This window comes from Triplophysa dalaica, chromosome 17 (genome assembly GCF_015846415.1).
Source record: "Triplophysa dalaica isolate WHDGS20190420 chromosome 17, ASM1584641v1, whole genome shotgun sequence".
NCBI lineage: Eukaryota > Metazoa > Chordata > Actinopteri > Cypriniformes > Nemacheilidae > Triplophysa > Triplophysa dalaica.
In genome coordinates, this window is record NC_079558.1 from 5985599 (window position 1) to 6002296 (window position 16698).

Below are 16698 nucleotides of genomic sequence, written 5' to 3' on the forward strand. Positions count from 1 at the left end.
CAAGTTTTGATTTAGTTCATTTGATGTATTCATACGTTGGGATGATTCACAGTTCAATGCCTTGCATGTTTCATTTTTTACTACTCGCTCTGAATTCCCTATATGATGAGCTATGTTATAAAAACTTGGCATGCATCATACTATGTCCATAACTAAGTTTAGGTATTTTAGATGCAAATGGACCATACTGTCAGAGCTATGCAAAAGGAACTTTCTCTGGCCCACTTATCACTTTCATGGTATTGGCCCGCAGACCATCTCGGGGCAGGGCAGGTATGCATTTAAAACACCATCAACGATCCACTTCGGGTGGTACCTTTTGGAATTAGGAATTAGAAGGGAAAGAAAGAGGACACGGAGGACAGTCCAAAAGACACCCTGGCTTGGGGCTCCCCTCTGGGGTGTCCGATTAGGCCATGGAACTTCGGACTCAGAACCTAAACTCAGCGTTTCAACAGGACTGCATTCTGAAACCATTCAAGATTTCCATCCACGCGCATACGGATATTGGTCCAACACAGAGATTGCAAGTATCCATTTCTAAATATAGAGTAGCTGCGTTAAGAGCGTGCCTCTTTGTAAAGATGATTTTATTGGTTTTCAGACATGTTTTACCTGCCTCGCGGCCATGTCCTCTCTCTCTCTCTCTCTCTCTCTCTCTGCGCTTCCTAGCACGTTTGTGTTTCTTATTTGGTAAATTAAACTCATCCTTATTTTAACATGCAGCTAAAATCGCTACACAGTTCACAATAATAATAAAAAAAATATATATATATATATATATATATATATATATCAACACTTTATTATAACTATTCTACATTTACTCTTTATGACAAGCATGCATTCATAGATAAAAATATCATATGGATTGTGATTTTTTATTATTATGAGTTTATAGCTGGTTCTCAGTATCATCATGTAACCAGGGGTTACAAAGACCCCACAATGGTTTTGTGAGATACACCAGTAGCAAAGATTCTGCCAACCTCACACATAAGTCTTGTGTTTAGACGGCCATAAACTTGGCGATAGATTTTGTGGTGGATTCTGAGTGCAAACGTATGAGAAGCGGATTCCAAGTAGTGTGGAAAGAAAACAAGCAGTGTTGATCTCCACAACGGAATGTGAGGAACATGGTCTCTCTGGATTGTTTATCCTTCTCCTACTGAATCTGAGCAGCAAGGGCCATCTTTCCCATGACCTGCCAACGATGCTGTTTCAGAGGGTCGTGCACCCAGTCTTCATTCTCTCTGAGAAAGCCTCATGCTGACATCATCACTGCGGTTTGTAGTGCTTTTGAAAACAGACTGACGTCTTCGTCATTCCTTTCTGCTCTGAGACTTGTTTTCATTCATTGTTGAGTGAATGGCATTCAGTGTGGTTAAGTCACAATTCATGAATGAGGAAGAGCAAAGAAGACAGGTCAGTCAACCCATGTCCTCCTCACTCATTGTTTAAAGGTTACTACATGTCTGAAGTATACACATGTAACATACTGTAAGGCTTGACAGAAAGAGCAGAAAGAGACATTTCTGAGAGAGAGAGAGAGAGAGAGAGAGAAAGAGTTAGAGAGAGAGAGAGATAAAACTCCCCTTGGTCTTTTCTTCATCCATTTCCCATTACGTTGAGTACTAAAAAGGCATGCTCAGGCCGAGACTTCAACGGGGGGCTCAGGTGGGGAATCTGAATGCAATTGTTCATTTTCAAATGAAAAAAAATGTCCCCATTTGAAATAATAATGACACACATCTGAGCTCAGTGAGGAATCTGTTATTTTAGATGGAGTCTGCCATTGAGATGAGGCCTGGTTTGCATAACCTCAACATCAATGTGTTCTATTACAGCCAGCGTTACATCATTTAATCCCGCAGTGACAGTGGGACCAGAAAGACTTCACCTGGTCAAAGGATTTTGCAACTGCTGAAAAATGTCCCATCAAACTGTGGGAAAAAAGTAGAAAACCAAAGGATTCCTATAAAAATGCACGCGTTCTCAGCCTTTTACATTTTACAGCTCATTAACAGCAAACGTCTCGAAAGTTTACCAATTTGAAAAATGACAGACGCCACAGAGCAAAATCATCTGTGCATATATCTCTATGCAAATTAATGATGTATGTGTAAAGACTGCAAAAGCGCTGTAGAACGCCCTGAACAAAGTAAAGAAACAAATATGTTGTTTTGGAGCCCAAAAAAGATAAACATCCTTAAAACTTTCCTATGGCTCAGTGGTTAGAGCAAGGCGCAACACCATCCAAGTGGATTGTATATAGTTAGAAACAAAAATTGTATAGAACAATGCATTGTAAGTCGCTTTGGATAACAGCATCTGCCAAATGCATAAATGTAAAACATGTAAAAAGGCTTCTCAAGCTAATGTTTTCCAAGACCTGTTGTCACAGAATTTAAGAGTTACAATATAAATAACAAAAATGTTGCCAACAGGTCTCAATAAAACAAGTCTTATCTTACACCATACTTTGAATTTATCTTGAAAATAATTTTTAGAGAAGGAGGGAAAGAGTTCTTCTCTGAAAAGCTGACATGACGTCTTTAGGGGGAAGTAAACAAATATCATAGTGGCTCAGAGGCACACATGGTAAAAAACGGATTACATGGATTAAACCGCTGGAAAATAACAGAACGAAAAAACGTTCCTGTGCTACACAATGTCTCGAAAAATAATTACACAAGAGCGGGCTTTCAAGTCTTCTGTTTCCATTACCATAAGAATCCTTCACCACACAGCAAGAATATAAAAAAATCACAAATGCACAATGACATAGTGTGTCTCATTCCATTCCGGGAGTATTCATTCTGAATCCAGAGCTTGGGCAAATAAACAGAAATATATGAATAACTCAAATACTGGATCCGGTAATGCCTGACCTTTCAGCCGTCATTTTTCTATGAGCAAAGTCAAAGTTATTGGTCTGGGCTGAACCTCCTTTAAACTGTGTTTACTCCTCCACATCTCTTACTGGAGATCCGTCGAGGTGCGCTGCGGATCTCCGCCATGCGGGGCTGCTCTCTGCCTCAACTATTACAAAGCCAGACACACAGTCATTGAATCTATTGCAAATCATGCAAATGAATGAGTCTCTATATACTCTCAACATGTAAAGGGCTTTGATGCAAAAATCTAAAAAATTCTGTGGCATATAATACTGTAGTTACAAAACATTATCAAAGGCAATCCAACAATAAGTGGGTTATATAAAATGCAAGTAATTCATGTACATTTAAAAATACAGAGAGTATAGTTAGACAGACCAAATATTTGTTTTTTTAGTTGTTTTTGATTTATTTATAAAAAAACATATTTGTATATTTAAAGGTCCAATTTGTAATTTTTTGGATTTTGTATTGCAAAATACATGCAATATAATAAACATAACTATGTCTTCAGAGGTGTATAAAGACCTTACATAATGAAGTGTTTGACAAGATAAATGAGCAAATTTACAAGAATTTGCTAATTATGTACATCATACATTGTACCATTAACCAATAGGTACCCGTGAGATAATGTCCATCAACGTTGTAATTGTATTTCTTTCTACATATCAAAATTTTGAGATGTTCACAATAAATCTGAAAGCCATGGATTTCTTCCTGAGCTTTCTCCTACTTTTCTGTCTTCCAGAGGGAACAAATAACTGCTGCAAGTGGTAAACACACAAAGCTGATAATATGATGTTGCAAAACATTTAAGCAAAGTTGCTTGCGGATGCCTTTGGGTCTGTAAGAAAGCATGAATAACAAATAGAATCTTTTCATTTTTAATGTCTGCAAAACCACCCTAATCCCAAATCATCAAATAATCCCAGATCCACCACAACCAGTGTAAAACAGCGATATAGTCAAGAGTCGCAACCATCCAACATTCGAATTAATTTAGCAAAACATGCAAGTACATTAAGGAAATCTATTATGCCTGAAGAAAGCTATCTGATGGCATTCATTCATCTCAATGGCAGTTGCTTGGCATAACGCCTTGGGTGTATGCAACCTGCATGCCGCAAGCTTTGCTTCATGGGGACTGCGCTGTCATTAACCTGAGCCATAGATGCTATGCGACTAATCCCACTAGAGCCACGGGAAAATTATATTCTGAGAATGCTGATTGGTTGATGGCACAAGAATGTGCGCGGTCCCAGACCCTTCACTAGCGGCAACTCTGTCAATGCTGTAATATCAAAGGCAGAAAAACAAACCCATTACAAGCTTTCCAAAAAAAGGTCACCGAGGACACATCTACTATTAAATAATAAATATTTGTGATTTAGTGCCTATAGGTTACTTGCAAAAAAACGAAATGTCAACACAAGAAGAAATGCTTTCTGTCTGCATAACAGTGTGGTTAGGCCATCTACCCACACAGGCTTACTGCCAAGCGAACCGTGCCATACCACGACCCCTTGATGCGAATTGATGTAAATTTATCTGATAATGTCTGTACACTCTAAAAAACACTGCGTTAAAAACAACCCAAGTTGGGTTGTTTTTAACCCAGCTGCTGGGTAAATATAGGACAGAACACATTTGGGGTTAAACTAACCCAAGAAATTGGGTTATTTCGACCCAAAAATTAGTTATTTTTCACAAAAATACTGGGTTAATTTGGTTTCATAAATGGGTTATATTTTCAAAGTTTTTTTGTTTCCTTTTAAAATAATCTTTAAAGTAAAAAAATCAAATGATAAACAAATGATCAACATTGTATCAGCTTTATTTTTTTCTAATTATTTTTCAATAATTATTTTAAGTCATAAACTTCAAATGATTCAGGCAACATATTTGCCTACCTGATTATCTGTTTTAAAGAAAACGAAATAGTATAAAAAACACATTCCTTTTTATAACGCTTTAAGATGTTTGTTGTATGGAACATAAAAACACATTGTCAAAAGGCAGCAGTACAAAGTTAAATAAAATATATAAAGTTATGAAACTTAACCTTTCCCTCAGTCAAAAATGATTTCTCAAAAACAAAGAATAGATTTATGAAACCAAATATTGAAGGTTAAATATATGCCCAAAATTAATATCACATGCTTAACTGCTAACGTTACAGATATCAGAGCCAGCGGTGAAATACAGAAGGTCTTGCGAGGTGAGGCCGCATTAGACAGGAAACATGAATTCCGAGCACTCGCTGGGTCCCTGAAGCTCACGTCTTCGAAAACATTCAAGCTAATTTTTAAACAGACGCTGTCTTTATTAACCGAATACAGATTTGAACTTTAAACACATACATTCTCGTCTAAATAACTCTTAAAAATGTATTTAGTGACAATATATGCAGCTTTTCTGCCTATCGCTATTCACTTCCACTTCAAATTCAGACAGCTCGGACTGCGGTGCGCTGAGTTGATTTGACCCAATGAGCTGGGTTATTGCGTCTGGGTTGAGGAGGGGGTGCATTCATTCAACTCTCAGCGAAAATGAGCCAGAGTATAATCCAACCTTTAGGTTACTCAGAACCACCAAAAACTACCCAGGACTGACAAAATAAACCCCCCAAATGGCTCAACCCAGCATTTGGGTAGAAAAAAAGAACCCAGGATTTTTAAGAGTGGATCTCAATAGTGTTTTAATTCAGCCTAGCCAATGTAAATCATTGGGAGAGTTTAACTAAAGATATATCTTTTCAAACTTTGCGTAACCTTGTAAATAAATGAATGAGCAATCGGTGTTCTTATGAATGCTTGCCCCATACAGAAAACAAACAAAGATAAAAACCCTTGAGATGGATAAAAATGGGGGATCGTGGTACCACATCATGAGATTTATACTCGATTTGACACATTTTTATTTCTTTCATTTAAAAATAAGCAAAAGCACCCACTGAGATCAGCGTATCAATGACCGACCCTATTATGCCCACAAATGTGTGTGTGTGTGCTTGCGTGCGTGTGTGGTTGCATTACTCACAGCACTGGAGGGGTCGATTCTGGGCCTCTCCATGGCGATAGTGATGCAGTTGAGAAAGATGATGACCAGAACCACATGGTCAAACAACTTGTGAGAAATGATCTTATTGCATGTCACACGAAACCTGCAAGATATAATCGTCAAAGTGATGCAATGGAGTACATGATTCTGATCCTTAAAAAAGAACGTAAAGAAGTTTTCACACTTTAAGCAATTCGCTACAGAATCATGTTAAAAGAAAGTCTTGCTGCACACCCATGACTGCTTTAATGAATAAATAGTGCTCAGTAATCTTTTATGTCTTTGCCTGATGTTAAAGAATTCATGCTCAGAACGGCACTGTGTGGGAATATTCTGCACCGTTGTCATGCCAACCTCCCTTCCTCAACCCCGATCTCTCGTGCTCGACGTGTGGATGTGCCGGGATGATATGGGGAAAGCAGTTTAAGGTGCGCCCTGCCTCACAAAAGAAGATCTCTTGGATGTGTATATATGGACAAGCAGATGGACTGTGCTTCAAATCTGAGGTGATGATCTGAGGCGTGACAGCCAGTAGATCACTGACAACATCCCAGCTTTGAAAGGGACTAGATGTGACCGCAGGTCTCAGCTTATAACATGAACAGATGGACAGACAAACAAAAAAGTTACTCTGGCAAAACCAATGTCTGCCATTCTGCGAGCCATGCAGACTGGCAGGAGTTTGCATCATCCAAAGCTTGTGCAATAAAGTAGGAGGAGGATGATCCGAGGTTGTTTGATGTTTAATTAGTAAACCGCTGACAGAGTGTAACACGCGATGCTGAGTTTTGCTTTCCTAGTCCTCTAATAAGTGCAGCCTCTATGGAGCTTAATGTGAGCAGACGTGCATTTCAGAAACAGAACGCATTGGAAAGAGATGAGAGAAGGGGAAACACCAAGAAGAGGCCATCGCATGCCTAGGGGAGATGCTTAAAGTACAGATCGCTTTTCTCCCCTTAAGACATGACTTGGAGGCATTAGTAATATGATAAATGTAGGGTTTTAAAAAGGGGTAAGGATCTTTTTGAGAAGTAGATTGACTCCCTAAAGGATCATACATATCCAGTGGTCCTGAGCTTTTCAAAGAATGACTTACCGTGACTGCGGTGGGAACAGGTAAAGTGACCACGTTGCCCTTTGTCGGCACCATTCTGGCTGTTTATGCTCCAACCAACGGTACAGACGAGCCCCACGACTCTGCAAGAGATATGATCAGTACCTTTGTTTTTCATTCATACAACTACTTCAAACCAATCGCAGTGAATTGAAAAGAAGACATTTTAGACACTTGTGATAAATCCACAGTAAGAAACCAAAGAAAAGATATAATAGATCAGTCGGATTTCTAACCAGGTTTCCTTCCTCATCCACATTGTCATCCTCACTGTGTTGTTCGTCCAGAGAGAGCTGCGCAGTGGCCACCGAAGGGGAACTTTTGCCATTGCTGAGGAAGTTGGGCGGCAGGGCGCTGTGTATGCTGGCACAGCGATGTACATATGGCACCTGCAGGGTCTCTGGAGGCAGATCAAAAGAACTACGGGTCTCCAGGGACTCCATGCGCCTGTGCCGGGGCCTCTGGCTCATGGAGTCCGTCCTGGTGAGGGAGGCATCGTCATCCTCAGACATTCCCCCCCCTCCTCCACTCTCACCCATGTCGCCCTCATCCGAGCTGGACTGGCCGTCGCCGGAAAGCAAGGAACGGCGCTCACCAGATTGTCGTTTTTGTCTCTTGAGGCTGGGGGCTCGGCCGAGGCTGTTCCAGCTGGAGCGCCTGCTGTTCCAACTACTGGCTGAACTCCAGGGGACATTAGGGGAGCTCCGTGCACTTGACTGCAGGGAGAAGGGGAGAGCATGTCGGCTCTTAATGTTACTTTGTAAAGTGCAGACGTTCTCATGCGTCTACAAGATAAGAATGAAATTTAGACTACATATTATGCAATATTTCTGCACACATATTTTAAAATATAATGCTAAGCGATTGGACAGGTATTGTACAATATGCATAATTTCCAAGTGCATTGTCAGATTAGCCAAAAATGTTTTTAGCCACTTTATATTTCTACACCTTGTCCAAAAAAGACATGTAAACAAAAAGTGTAGAGTGAGACTCTTTGGATAACTATAATGATGGAGTGCAGTTGTAACTGACCGGAGACTTATCTTGGCCAGTGGGGTCCATGGAGACATTGCTATCTCTGCGGGACTCGTGTCCTAGCACTGGGTCTCCTCCTCCAGATATCTTGGGGATAGGCATGGGCGTGGCAGCAGTGTGGGTGATGAGAGGAGGGGTGAGGCTGGTTTTGAAGTCGACATGCCCGTTGATGGGCACAACTGAAGGAGTATAGAGGAAGGGACAGGATAAGATGTTCAACATCAAAACTGAAACCGCAAAACATGACAGATAGTTAAAAAATGCATAAAGTAGCATTTCAAGCATGAATTTTTTAAGGAGCCTTTAATCCAGGACCATGGTGCATTATACAAAGTGTAACCGCACTGTCTAAAGGTTAGTGTGGCTGGTACTTGAAGGGAAAGTTCACCCAAAATAAAAAAATCGGTCATCATTTACTTACCCTCGAGTTGTTCCAAATATGTATAAATTTCTAGGTTCTGATAACCAAGAAATTTTTATTTAGAAGTACCAGCACTGACCAGTATAGTAAATGACAATTGTAGACAAAAGTGCCTCAGAACCGTTTGCTTTCCTACATTCTTCAAAATATCTTCTTTTGTGTTCAACACAAAACCATGGTAGTCAATGGTGTCCAACAACTGATTGGTTACAAGCATGCGTCCAAATATCTTTCTCTGTGTTCATCAGAAGAAAGACATTTATACTAATTTGGAACAACTGGAACACACATTTTTGGGTGAACTGTTTCTTCAAAGGTTATGTATATCCATGTGCTTCCATGTGAATGAACAAACTGTGCTCTACTGCTCTCACCAGAACATGCAGTCAGATCCTTCTTATCTCCGGAAACATCCTCCAAACTTCGTGCAGAAATATCGACTTCTGAGTTAGATTTTGAGCCATCTCCCTTAATCAAAAGTGGAAGAAGAAAGGTTGTCAGTTGCCAAGTCTTGGTGTTGACAGGTGGGTGAATGTGTGGTCTCCCACCCTAGCAGCCCTCAATAAAGGCCCTAGGGCGACTGGTATCTGAAGGAGAGACATCCTGGACCGCATAATCCACAACACAATGCATTTGACTGCATGCACTTGACACCATCACCACTCTGAAACCACCATTACTGAATTAATTGTTTGCATATGCAGAGCTTTATATTGGTTAAATGTATTTTTAAGAAGATGATCTCATGGTCAGACCATCTGCTATATTAGTGTAAGACATATCCACATGCGGGGTGAATATGTGTGGGTTTTTCTCTCGGCTCACTGGAGGTGCAGCACCAGTAGAGCAGGCACATCCAATGATCAGGCAGGAGAAATAAACAGTGCTATTTATATCAGAGGGCTCATCTCATTGTTTGGCCTGTGTCCTTCACGTCCCCAGTCTTGGGTCGGCTATAATGCAGCTTCCTGCCAGGAGTGTTTCAGTGTGGTCTAACACAGAAATTCAACCCTGTGTGGTTTGTCAAAACAGAGACCATTGATTGAAGACGGTCTCTCTCTTTTTCAATTTGGGAGGTTTGGATGGAGGTTGCAAATGAAATTAAATCTGTGAAAGAGCATAATAAATATTGTTTATTAGCCTTAAGATACATTTTTCTCATTTGGTGGTTTGAATGATAAAATGAAGAATAAAAAACAGGTCTTAGCGGGTCTCAAAGCCTGGTCAGTCTGGTCAGCTTGCTTATTTACGAAAAGTTGGTTTTGGGCACTTGGGCACCTTTGGCACGACCAACTAAAACCTCAACGAGGAAAACCACCAAAACACTAGATTGGCCAGTCTGGGAAACCACCTACATCACCAAAATAAGCTTAGGCATTTACTCAAACATCATGGCACTGTTGATTGAAATAGAAAAGAGAGAGAACATATACTGTATAGTAGAGACTATTCTGACAAACCTCTGAACCTACACACAATGTATCCCATTGACTTCATTTATTAGCATCATTTCCTGACTCATAGATTTGTGCATTTCCCTCTCTGAAATAAAAAAGCATTAGTTATAGATGTGTGAAAGGGCATAGAAACGATAGAAGCCAGTGGGATCATTGCAACACTACACACAACAAAACCGAACGGCAATTAATTCACAGCATAACTACAACAAAACAGTGAGTAGGAGTCGTCAATAGGGATACAATATCAAAGTTACCAAAGCAACAAAATGTAATGAAATATTAAAAGAGTAATGACGCCGGACTACTTGTCTATTTCCCACTACTAGTGCACAATAAAATAAAACACAGCTGTGATAGGTTGAACTTGGCAGAAAGGCACAACTAAGCATCTTCTGAAAAAGAGCACCCGTTGCAGTTAGCCGTTAGCTTAGCATCATCATCCACTGTTACTCATAGCACGCTAAGAACTGAGCATATGGGATGTCCTGCCTGGCTTGGGTTTGTCTCTTTTCATTCCAACATGGCCTTTCTGACCAAAGAGGTGTAGCAGAACTGTGAAAAACTGACTTTTTGATAAAAAAATGGGAATCAGATATTATGTGCCATGAAAAACTCAATCCTCAACAAAAGTAAAATGAACAAAATCTGTCATTGACTTCACATTTACTCAGATTGAATCAAAAGTTACTGTGTGGATTTGTAATGTGTCCAAGGAGAACTGGCCCTCCTAGCTGACACTGTTTTTGTTCTCCATTTTTACATTATTAGAGTTTTGGTTCCTTGCAAATGTGTCGTGTTGACTTGATCACCGGGAAGGTGTTTAAGATCAGCTTAGGGTTCTATAAACTGTACTAACGTTGATTTATAAGAATGGTCTTACTCTTTCTATAATACCTTGTACTGCATTATATTCTACCTCTTTCTGTGTTTTTCTTTTTTCCTTTAAAGTTGCATGCAACTGAATTGAATTCATCAACTTTGAATTATTCTCTAGAATGCAAAAAGAGCAAAATAAAAACATTTACAACATCGTTTGAAAGCTTATTTGTATTCTTGCGTCACATGACCAAATGTCATCGATATAAATGTTTTTTTATAAGAACTACAGTAATACTGTTAAACAGTAGTAAAGTTATACTGGTATGGAAAGAAAAACAGTGCATATTACATAAAAATGCTGACAGATTGTTTTTCTTGGATTACTCCCTTTAAGTACACCAGAATTGCTTTAGGCATGTTAAAGGAAAACTGGGAAAGTCCAGTGGTGCTGTAATGTGAATTGCGACATTAGGTCAATGTGCATCTGTTTCTTAGTCACAGGTCTTAATATGGAAATGTACCTTGCTGATAGATTTCAAACATGTTTTGACGTGAGATGTGGTTATTATGGTAAAACATGAAAAGCATTAAATAAAAAGGGCCGTACAAAAATGGCTGTATGTGTGAAAGCAACAATAGCCATTGGTGCTTGTCTTTCTGTAGCCTTACACTGCAAATGTCACCTAGCACAGCTGCATGAATGAAAACAAATACAGGATGTGATGTCTAGAAACACAAACAGACCGAGTCTACTCAACAGGGTCAAGTGCTTCCACTCAGCTCTGGCTCACTGTACGGCTTTTTCAAATTGCCGAGCTTCTGATCTCAGTGGATGATTATTTCAACAGAACTTTAAGTATAGTTCAATTAAAAAGGACCCCGCGGAGCAAAGAGGTGTTGAGAGACCTCTGCTCAAAATATTACTGATAGATTTTGAAATCCGTTCAAACTGACTTCGCAGTTGCCTTATATGATTTCATCTAGCTTTGTCTTACATCACAAAGGCTTTTACAAATGGCCAAACACATTGATCAAATAAAGCACGAGGCGCTACAAGGATTGCCGCCAGGCGTAAAGCAAGTGAACCTGAAGAAAGACTTTGAGTCGCATCTGCTTCTACATAAAACAATCACAAGTGACAGTGTCCACAAACGCCGGGATCCTCCTGGTTAGTCTCATTGGGTGAGATCATGCGGAGTGCTACATACCCCCGAGTCTATTGGCAGCTGAATACAGCTCAGCTGGCCATGCAAATCCTCCTTCTTGGTTATTTCCTAAACCGGACACGAGTTAGGATTTTACCACACAGAGTAAAAAGGTTAGTTGGAATGAAAAGAGTACAAACAGGTTATAGAAGAAAAGAAGTAAAACACTTCTGGTGAAGAACAAATCACATTTTGCATTTAGGGTGGAGTTAAGGTTGCAAGCGGGTTTAGTACTGTAGATAAAACCTCTTTCAGAACATTTATTCATTGCAATTGACAGACTCTTGTTTTTCTACCCATCTCCTTTGAGGTAATAGATATTGAATTTTTCTGAACGTGAACCTGTCAAGTGAGCGAACTGCATCGAGTGATGAAAGAAAAAACGCAGATAATGATTGAAACATTCAGCAAGTTCAATCAAATGTTTTGTTTGTGATTTAATATCATGCCACGGCTCATGTAATACACCAGGTTAAAACTGTGTCTTGTCTTAGTATGTCAACTGTGTCTCGTCTAAACTAAGTGTCAGCAAAAAAGACGAATTCCTAAATTACAACGAATGTTCAATCACAAATGTCTTGAAATGGGGCAAATCATTACCTGAAAGTGAAACTGGCTTTTTCTTTGAGTTGCATGAATGAAAATTCTGTCATCATTTACTCACCCTCTTGTCATTTCAAACTTGAATCACTTTCTTTCTTCTGTAGAACACAAAAGAAGATATTTTGAAGAATGTTGGTAACGGAACAATGGCGGTCCTCACTGACTTGCATTGGTTTTATGTCCATATATAAGTCAATGGGTTATGGCTTAGCTTGGTTACCAACATTCTACAAAACATCTTCTATTGTGTTCTGCATAGTCATACAAGTTTAAAGTGACAAGACAGGGAGTAAATGAACACAGACTTGACATTTTTGGTTGAACTATCCCTTCGATAAAAGTAAAGGCAAATGCTTTGAGCATAAATAAAAACTTTTATTAAACTACATGAGGATTGACATGCCTGCCTGACCGGAATCAGTCCTTAAAGCAGTGACTTCAAGAATCTATTTGCTTAGAGCAGTGGACGGGACATTCGCTGGAAGGACATTTATTTTGGCACTTGATCCCTCCGCTATACACACGTCATTCAGCCACAGGTTTCCCCAGCAACCCTGACGTACTGAAAAGTTCGACCGACTATAAATAAACACGATCTTTGCAGAAAAGGATGCACGGTTCATATAATACTTCAGCAGCATTTGTAAGATAGACGAAAGCGAGGGGATACCTTGGAATTCCTTCTGGCATCAGAGCACAATACATTATGATCTAGTGAATGTATTATCTAAGGTGATGGCACGTAGAGGTCAGCCGGGTGCAGGTTATCCTCTCGTATTAAAGAGAAGAACGTCTATTTTTGATGGTTACTGCGTAGCTATCATAATTTGCTCTAAGCTGCCATGATGCAGTACGAAAGCTATTTCTGTCTGGCAGACGGGCAGAAGAGAGGCACGCTCATTTTTTAGAGAAGAATAACGGCGAGAAAAATTGAGCGGCATCCAGATAATACCTTCCCTCTCAAGAAGACCCAAACTCTGCCAATTCATCATCACATATCAATGTCCTTTTCTCTCTGAATTATGCAGATAAATGATAACATGATTTTTAATTTACAACGTTTTTGTTGCTCTAAAGAGGTGTTGCAGACACGCATTGACAACACTTTGGCTTTGTTAACAGTGCTCACAAATCGAATTTGTTTTTCAAATCTGATATTCAGGGCATTTTGCAAGTGTTGAAAGCTGATCTTTTGTTCATACAATGTAGTCAATAGGCAGTGAACAGTGTCTACACTGGTTGCTATAGTAATGAAGCGATGACAAGAGTCAACTGAGAGTAGCTGTCAGTGTGGAAAGCTGGAAATTTTACCTCCGATGATCATCTCACTGCGTCACATGAGCGAGCATAGGCGACAAAAGAATTTCACATATTTATTTAAGTATTGGGTCCAAAATCAATGACTCATTCACTGATTTTTTTTATCACTACTTGGTTTATCGCATAGTTTCATATATCAAGGAAATAGTGAGTGAACATTTATGTATTGGGACACACATTGTATGATATGAGATTCCCAATTTCCTTTTTTAAATAATAAATGTAAAAAACAAAATTCTGCCTCTCTATAAGATTTAGTTTTGTCTTGTTTATTTAATAACTTTAGGAGTAAAGTTTTTTTTTACTTTGTATGTAAATCTTTTTCTTCAGTCTTAAGAATCTACCATGTGATCAAACTTTGAAATAAAATAGTTATAAGACTGTTTGATTGAATGCACGCGCCGGTCCGATGTTAGCTTCGGGTCTGTGTTCATTGATCGGTTATATAACAATTTATTTTTAATTCATTTATATTAATGTTACTTTATATTGATATTTTATATTATAATGATTGCATTATAGGTACAGTTTGTAGAAATCGCTGCTAGAGAGCACACGACCAAAAAAACAACAATCGCACAGGAATGATGGGATATGTTGTATTCAACTACCGCTGATACATCAATTAGACGGGAACAAGTAGTAATGTTAGCAGAAGAGGTAAAGTAATAAAATGTTATAAATGTTGCGTTTAATGAAATGTTTGAACTAAATTGTTAGTCATAGATGTTTTAGTAATTGTCCAATTGTGTGACAACAGTGGGCAGTTCTAAGTGTTCAAATCAATCATAGTAAAAGTTATTTTGAACGTACCCACATCATTTGCAATAATGCTAGATGGAACGACTACTTTCGCATCTGTCTACGACAGTGTGACGCGGTTGCTACGTCAGTGAAGGCGGTAACAAAGGGTAACGTGGATATGACGCCATTGACAGGCGACTAAACGGCACCGGTCCACTGTTTAGAATGGCAATTTTCTCAGGATTTAATAACAGTTGGAAATATTTGAGATATTGTAAGTACTCAGCTTAAAAAAATATATAACATTGGCCTAGTGGTTTTTGGATATTTTACTGCTAAATTCTTACAAACTGTACCTTTAAATAAAAAATATATATATTGTATATTACATTTTTTGAATAAACAATTAGTAAAATTTGTCGTGTAAATTTATAATTTTTACGTTTAGCCAAGAAAAGGTTCTTCTTCTGGTAACCCAAAATACAACTGACTAGATACACTTTTAACTTGCTGGCATAAGTAATTTATTTGTTATTTATTTTGAAATACTCTGCAGGGACTCTATCTCTTGCGGGTGTCTACCGGAAATTACGCCCTATTCAGATGTATTTGTGTCTTAAATTATAGTCGGATAACATGAAAACTGTTCTACTTCTATTATTGCACAGCCAAATTCCAAGCTGTCTTTTCTTATTTAAAATGATTATTGCATATAAGCATTTATCATACCTCAAAACAATAGAAAGATGACTAATCAATTTCTCAATTTTTTGCAGTGAGCAAAATACTGGATCCATCAACCTGCCGGGTTTTGTTATAACTACAATAAAGCAACCTCTCCACCCAAAATGATATTAAGGTAAAACATTTGTATCTTTGATTTATTTTATGTCTGGACAGGTTTTGTGTGCATTTGTTCTTCTGTCAAAGAAAAATGGCCGCTATGCATTGTGAGATAGGCTGTCTTTCAAGATCATAGAATGAGGTCTTAAGGGGATAAAGAATGAGAATGAAGGAAAGAGAGTAAGAGGGAGTTGTCTGGAGTGAACAGAACATGGGATTCGAATAAGTGTGATGTGGGCACATCTGTTATACGCAAAACAGGGAACTCATCACTGCCCGCTGAATAAATAATAGTATTAGATGAAGGGGAGCAGATGAGCAGGAGAGAAGAGATGGTGAAAGAATCGGGTAGATCTGTGATTCCCTGCACTGGACTTCAGGTTTTTGCACGATTAGATTATTGATTTAATAATAAATTGTAGGTTGCCTCCGTAGACCTGCTCCAAATGCAGCTTAATCTTTCCTGAAGATTTTTAGGTCACACTTTATTTCAAGGTACAATTCTCGGTATTAATAAGCCTATAAATATATGTAAATATATTGTTAATGCATCCAATTTGAATGTTGTACCATCGCTTTTGGATGACACTCATAGAAGTATGCCAGTATATGAAATATGATAATACTAAATATAAAATATACGAACATTGGTTTCGTGTTAATGAAGGAGGACTGGGGTACACAAGGTAAAAAAGGGAAACCCTGGACTAGAACACAAAAACTGAAAGAATGAGAATGGAGAAGAGAAAGACAGAATGTGAACATGGATAAAACTTAGGGGTTATGTCTGACTTATCTAGGAAAGAAAGACTTTACCTCCGTCTGAAATCCCTCAACTAAGATAGCCACCAACAGGTTGAACAGGACATAGTTTCCAAAGGTCATGAGGGCGATGAAGTACAGAGCAGCAACAGGTGAGGTGGAGGCCATTCCATTGTAGAGCACCTTATTCCAGTCCTCCTGAGTCAAGATCTGATGTGCACAGTGAACATACAGTACATCATCAACTAATACATAATAAATAAACGTTCCCAATAGCTAGTACTCGGCTGGTGTTTAAAATGTGGTCAAAATAACTGGATCACAAAAGGGATAACATATAATTTATCTCTGAATCTGATCCTGAATTGGTCCTTAATACCAAATGTAGCATGACTGAAATTTGGGCAGA

The 16698-nt window shown here is 38.8% G+C and overlaps 1 protein-coding gene across 13 annotated transcripts in view; it reads right to left on the bottom strand.

The window, feature by feature from the left end:
• cacna1g (calcium channel, voltage-dependent, T type, alpha 1G subunit) overlaps positions 1-16698 on the bottom strand; it is a 106486-nt gene that overhangs the window by 50116 nt on the left and 39672 nt on the right. For 8 of the 13 annotated variants that reach the window (XM_056770619.1, XM_056770618.1, XM_056770611.1 and 5 more), the window contains exons 12-18: positions 16344-16499; positions 12021-12086; positions 8908-9001; positions 8110-8339; positions 7311-7790; positions 7057-7157; positions 5940-6063 (exon numbers count right to left, since the gene is read on the bottom strand). In XM_056770619.1, coding sequence (XP_056626597.1) covers positions 5940-6063; positions 7057-7157; positions 7311-7790; positions 8110-8339; positions 8908-9001; positions 12021-12086; positions 16344-16499 — 1251 coding nt within the window. The remainder of the gene's footprint in view (positions 1-5939; positions 6064-7056; positions 7158-7310; positions 7791-8109; positions 8340-8907; positions 9002-12020; positions 12087-16343; positions 16500-16698) is intronic. The other 5 variants (XM_056770622.1, XM_056770612.1, XM_056770613.1 and 2 more) reach the window with 3 other exon arrangements.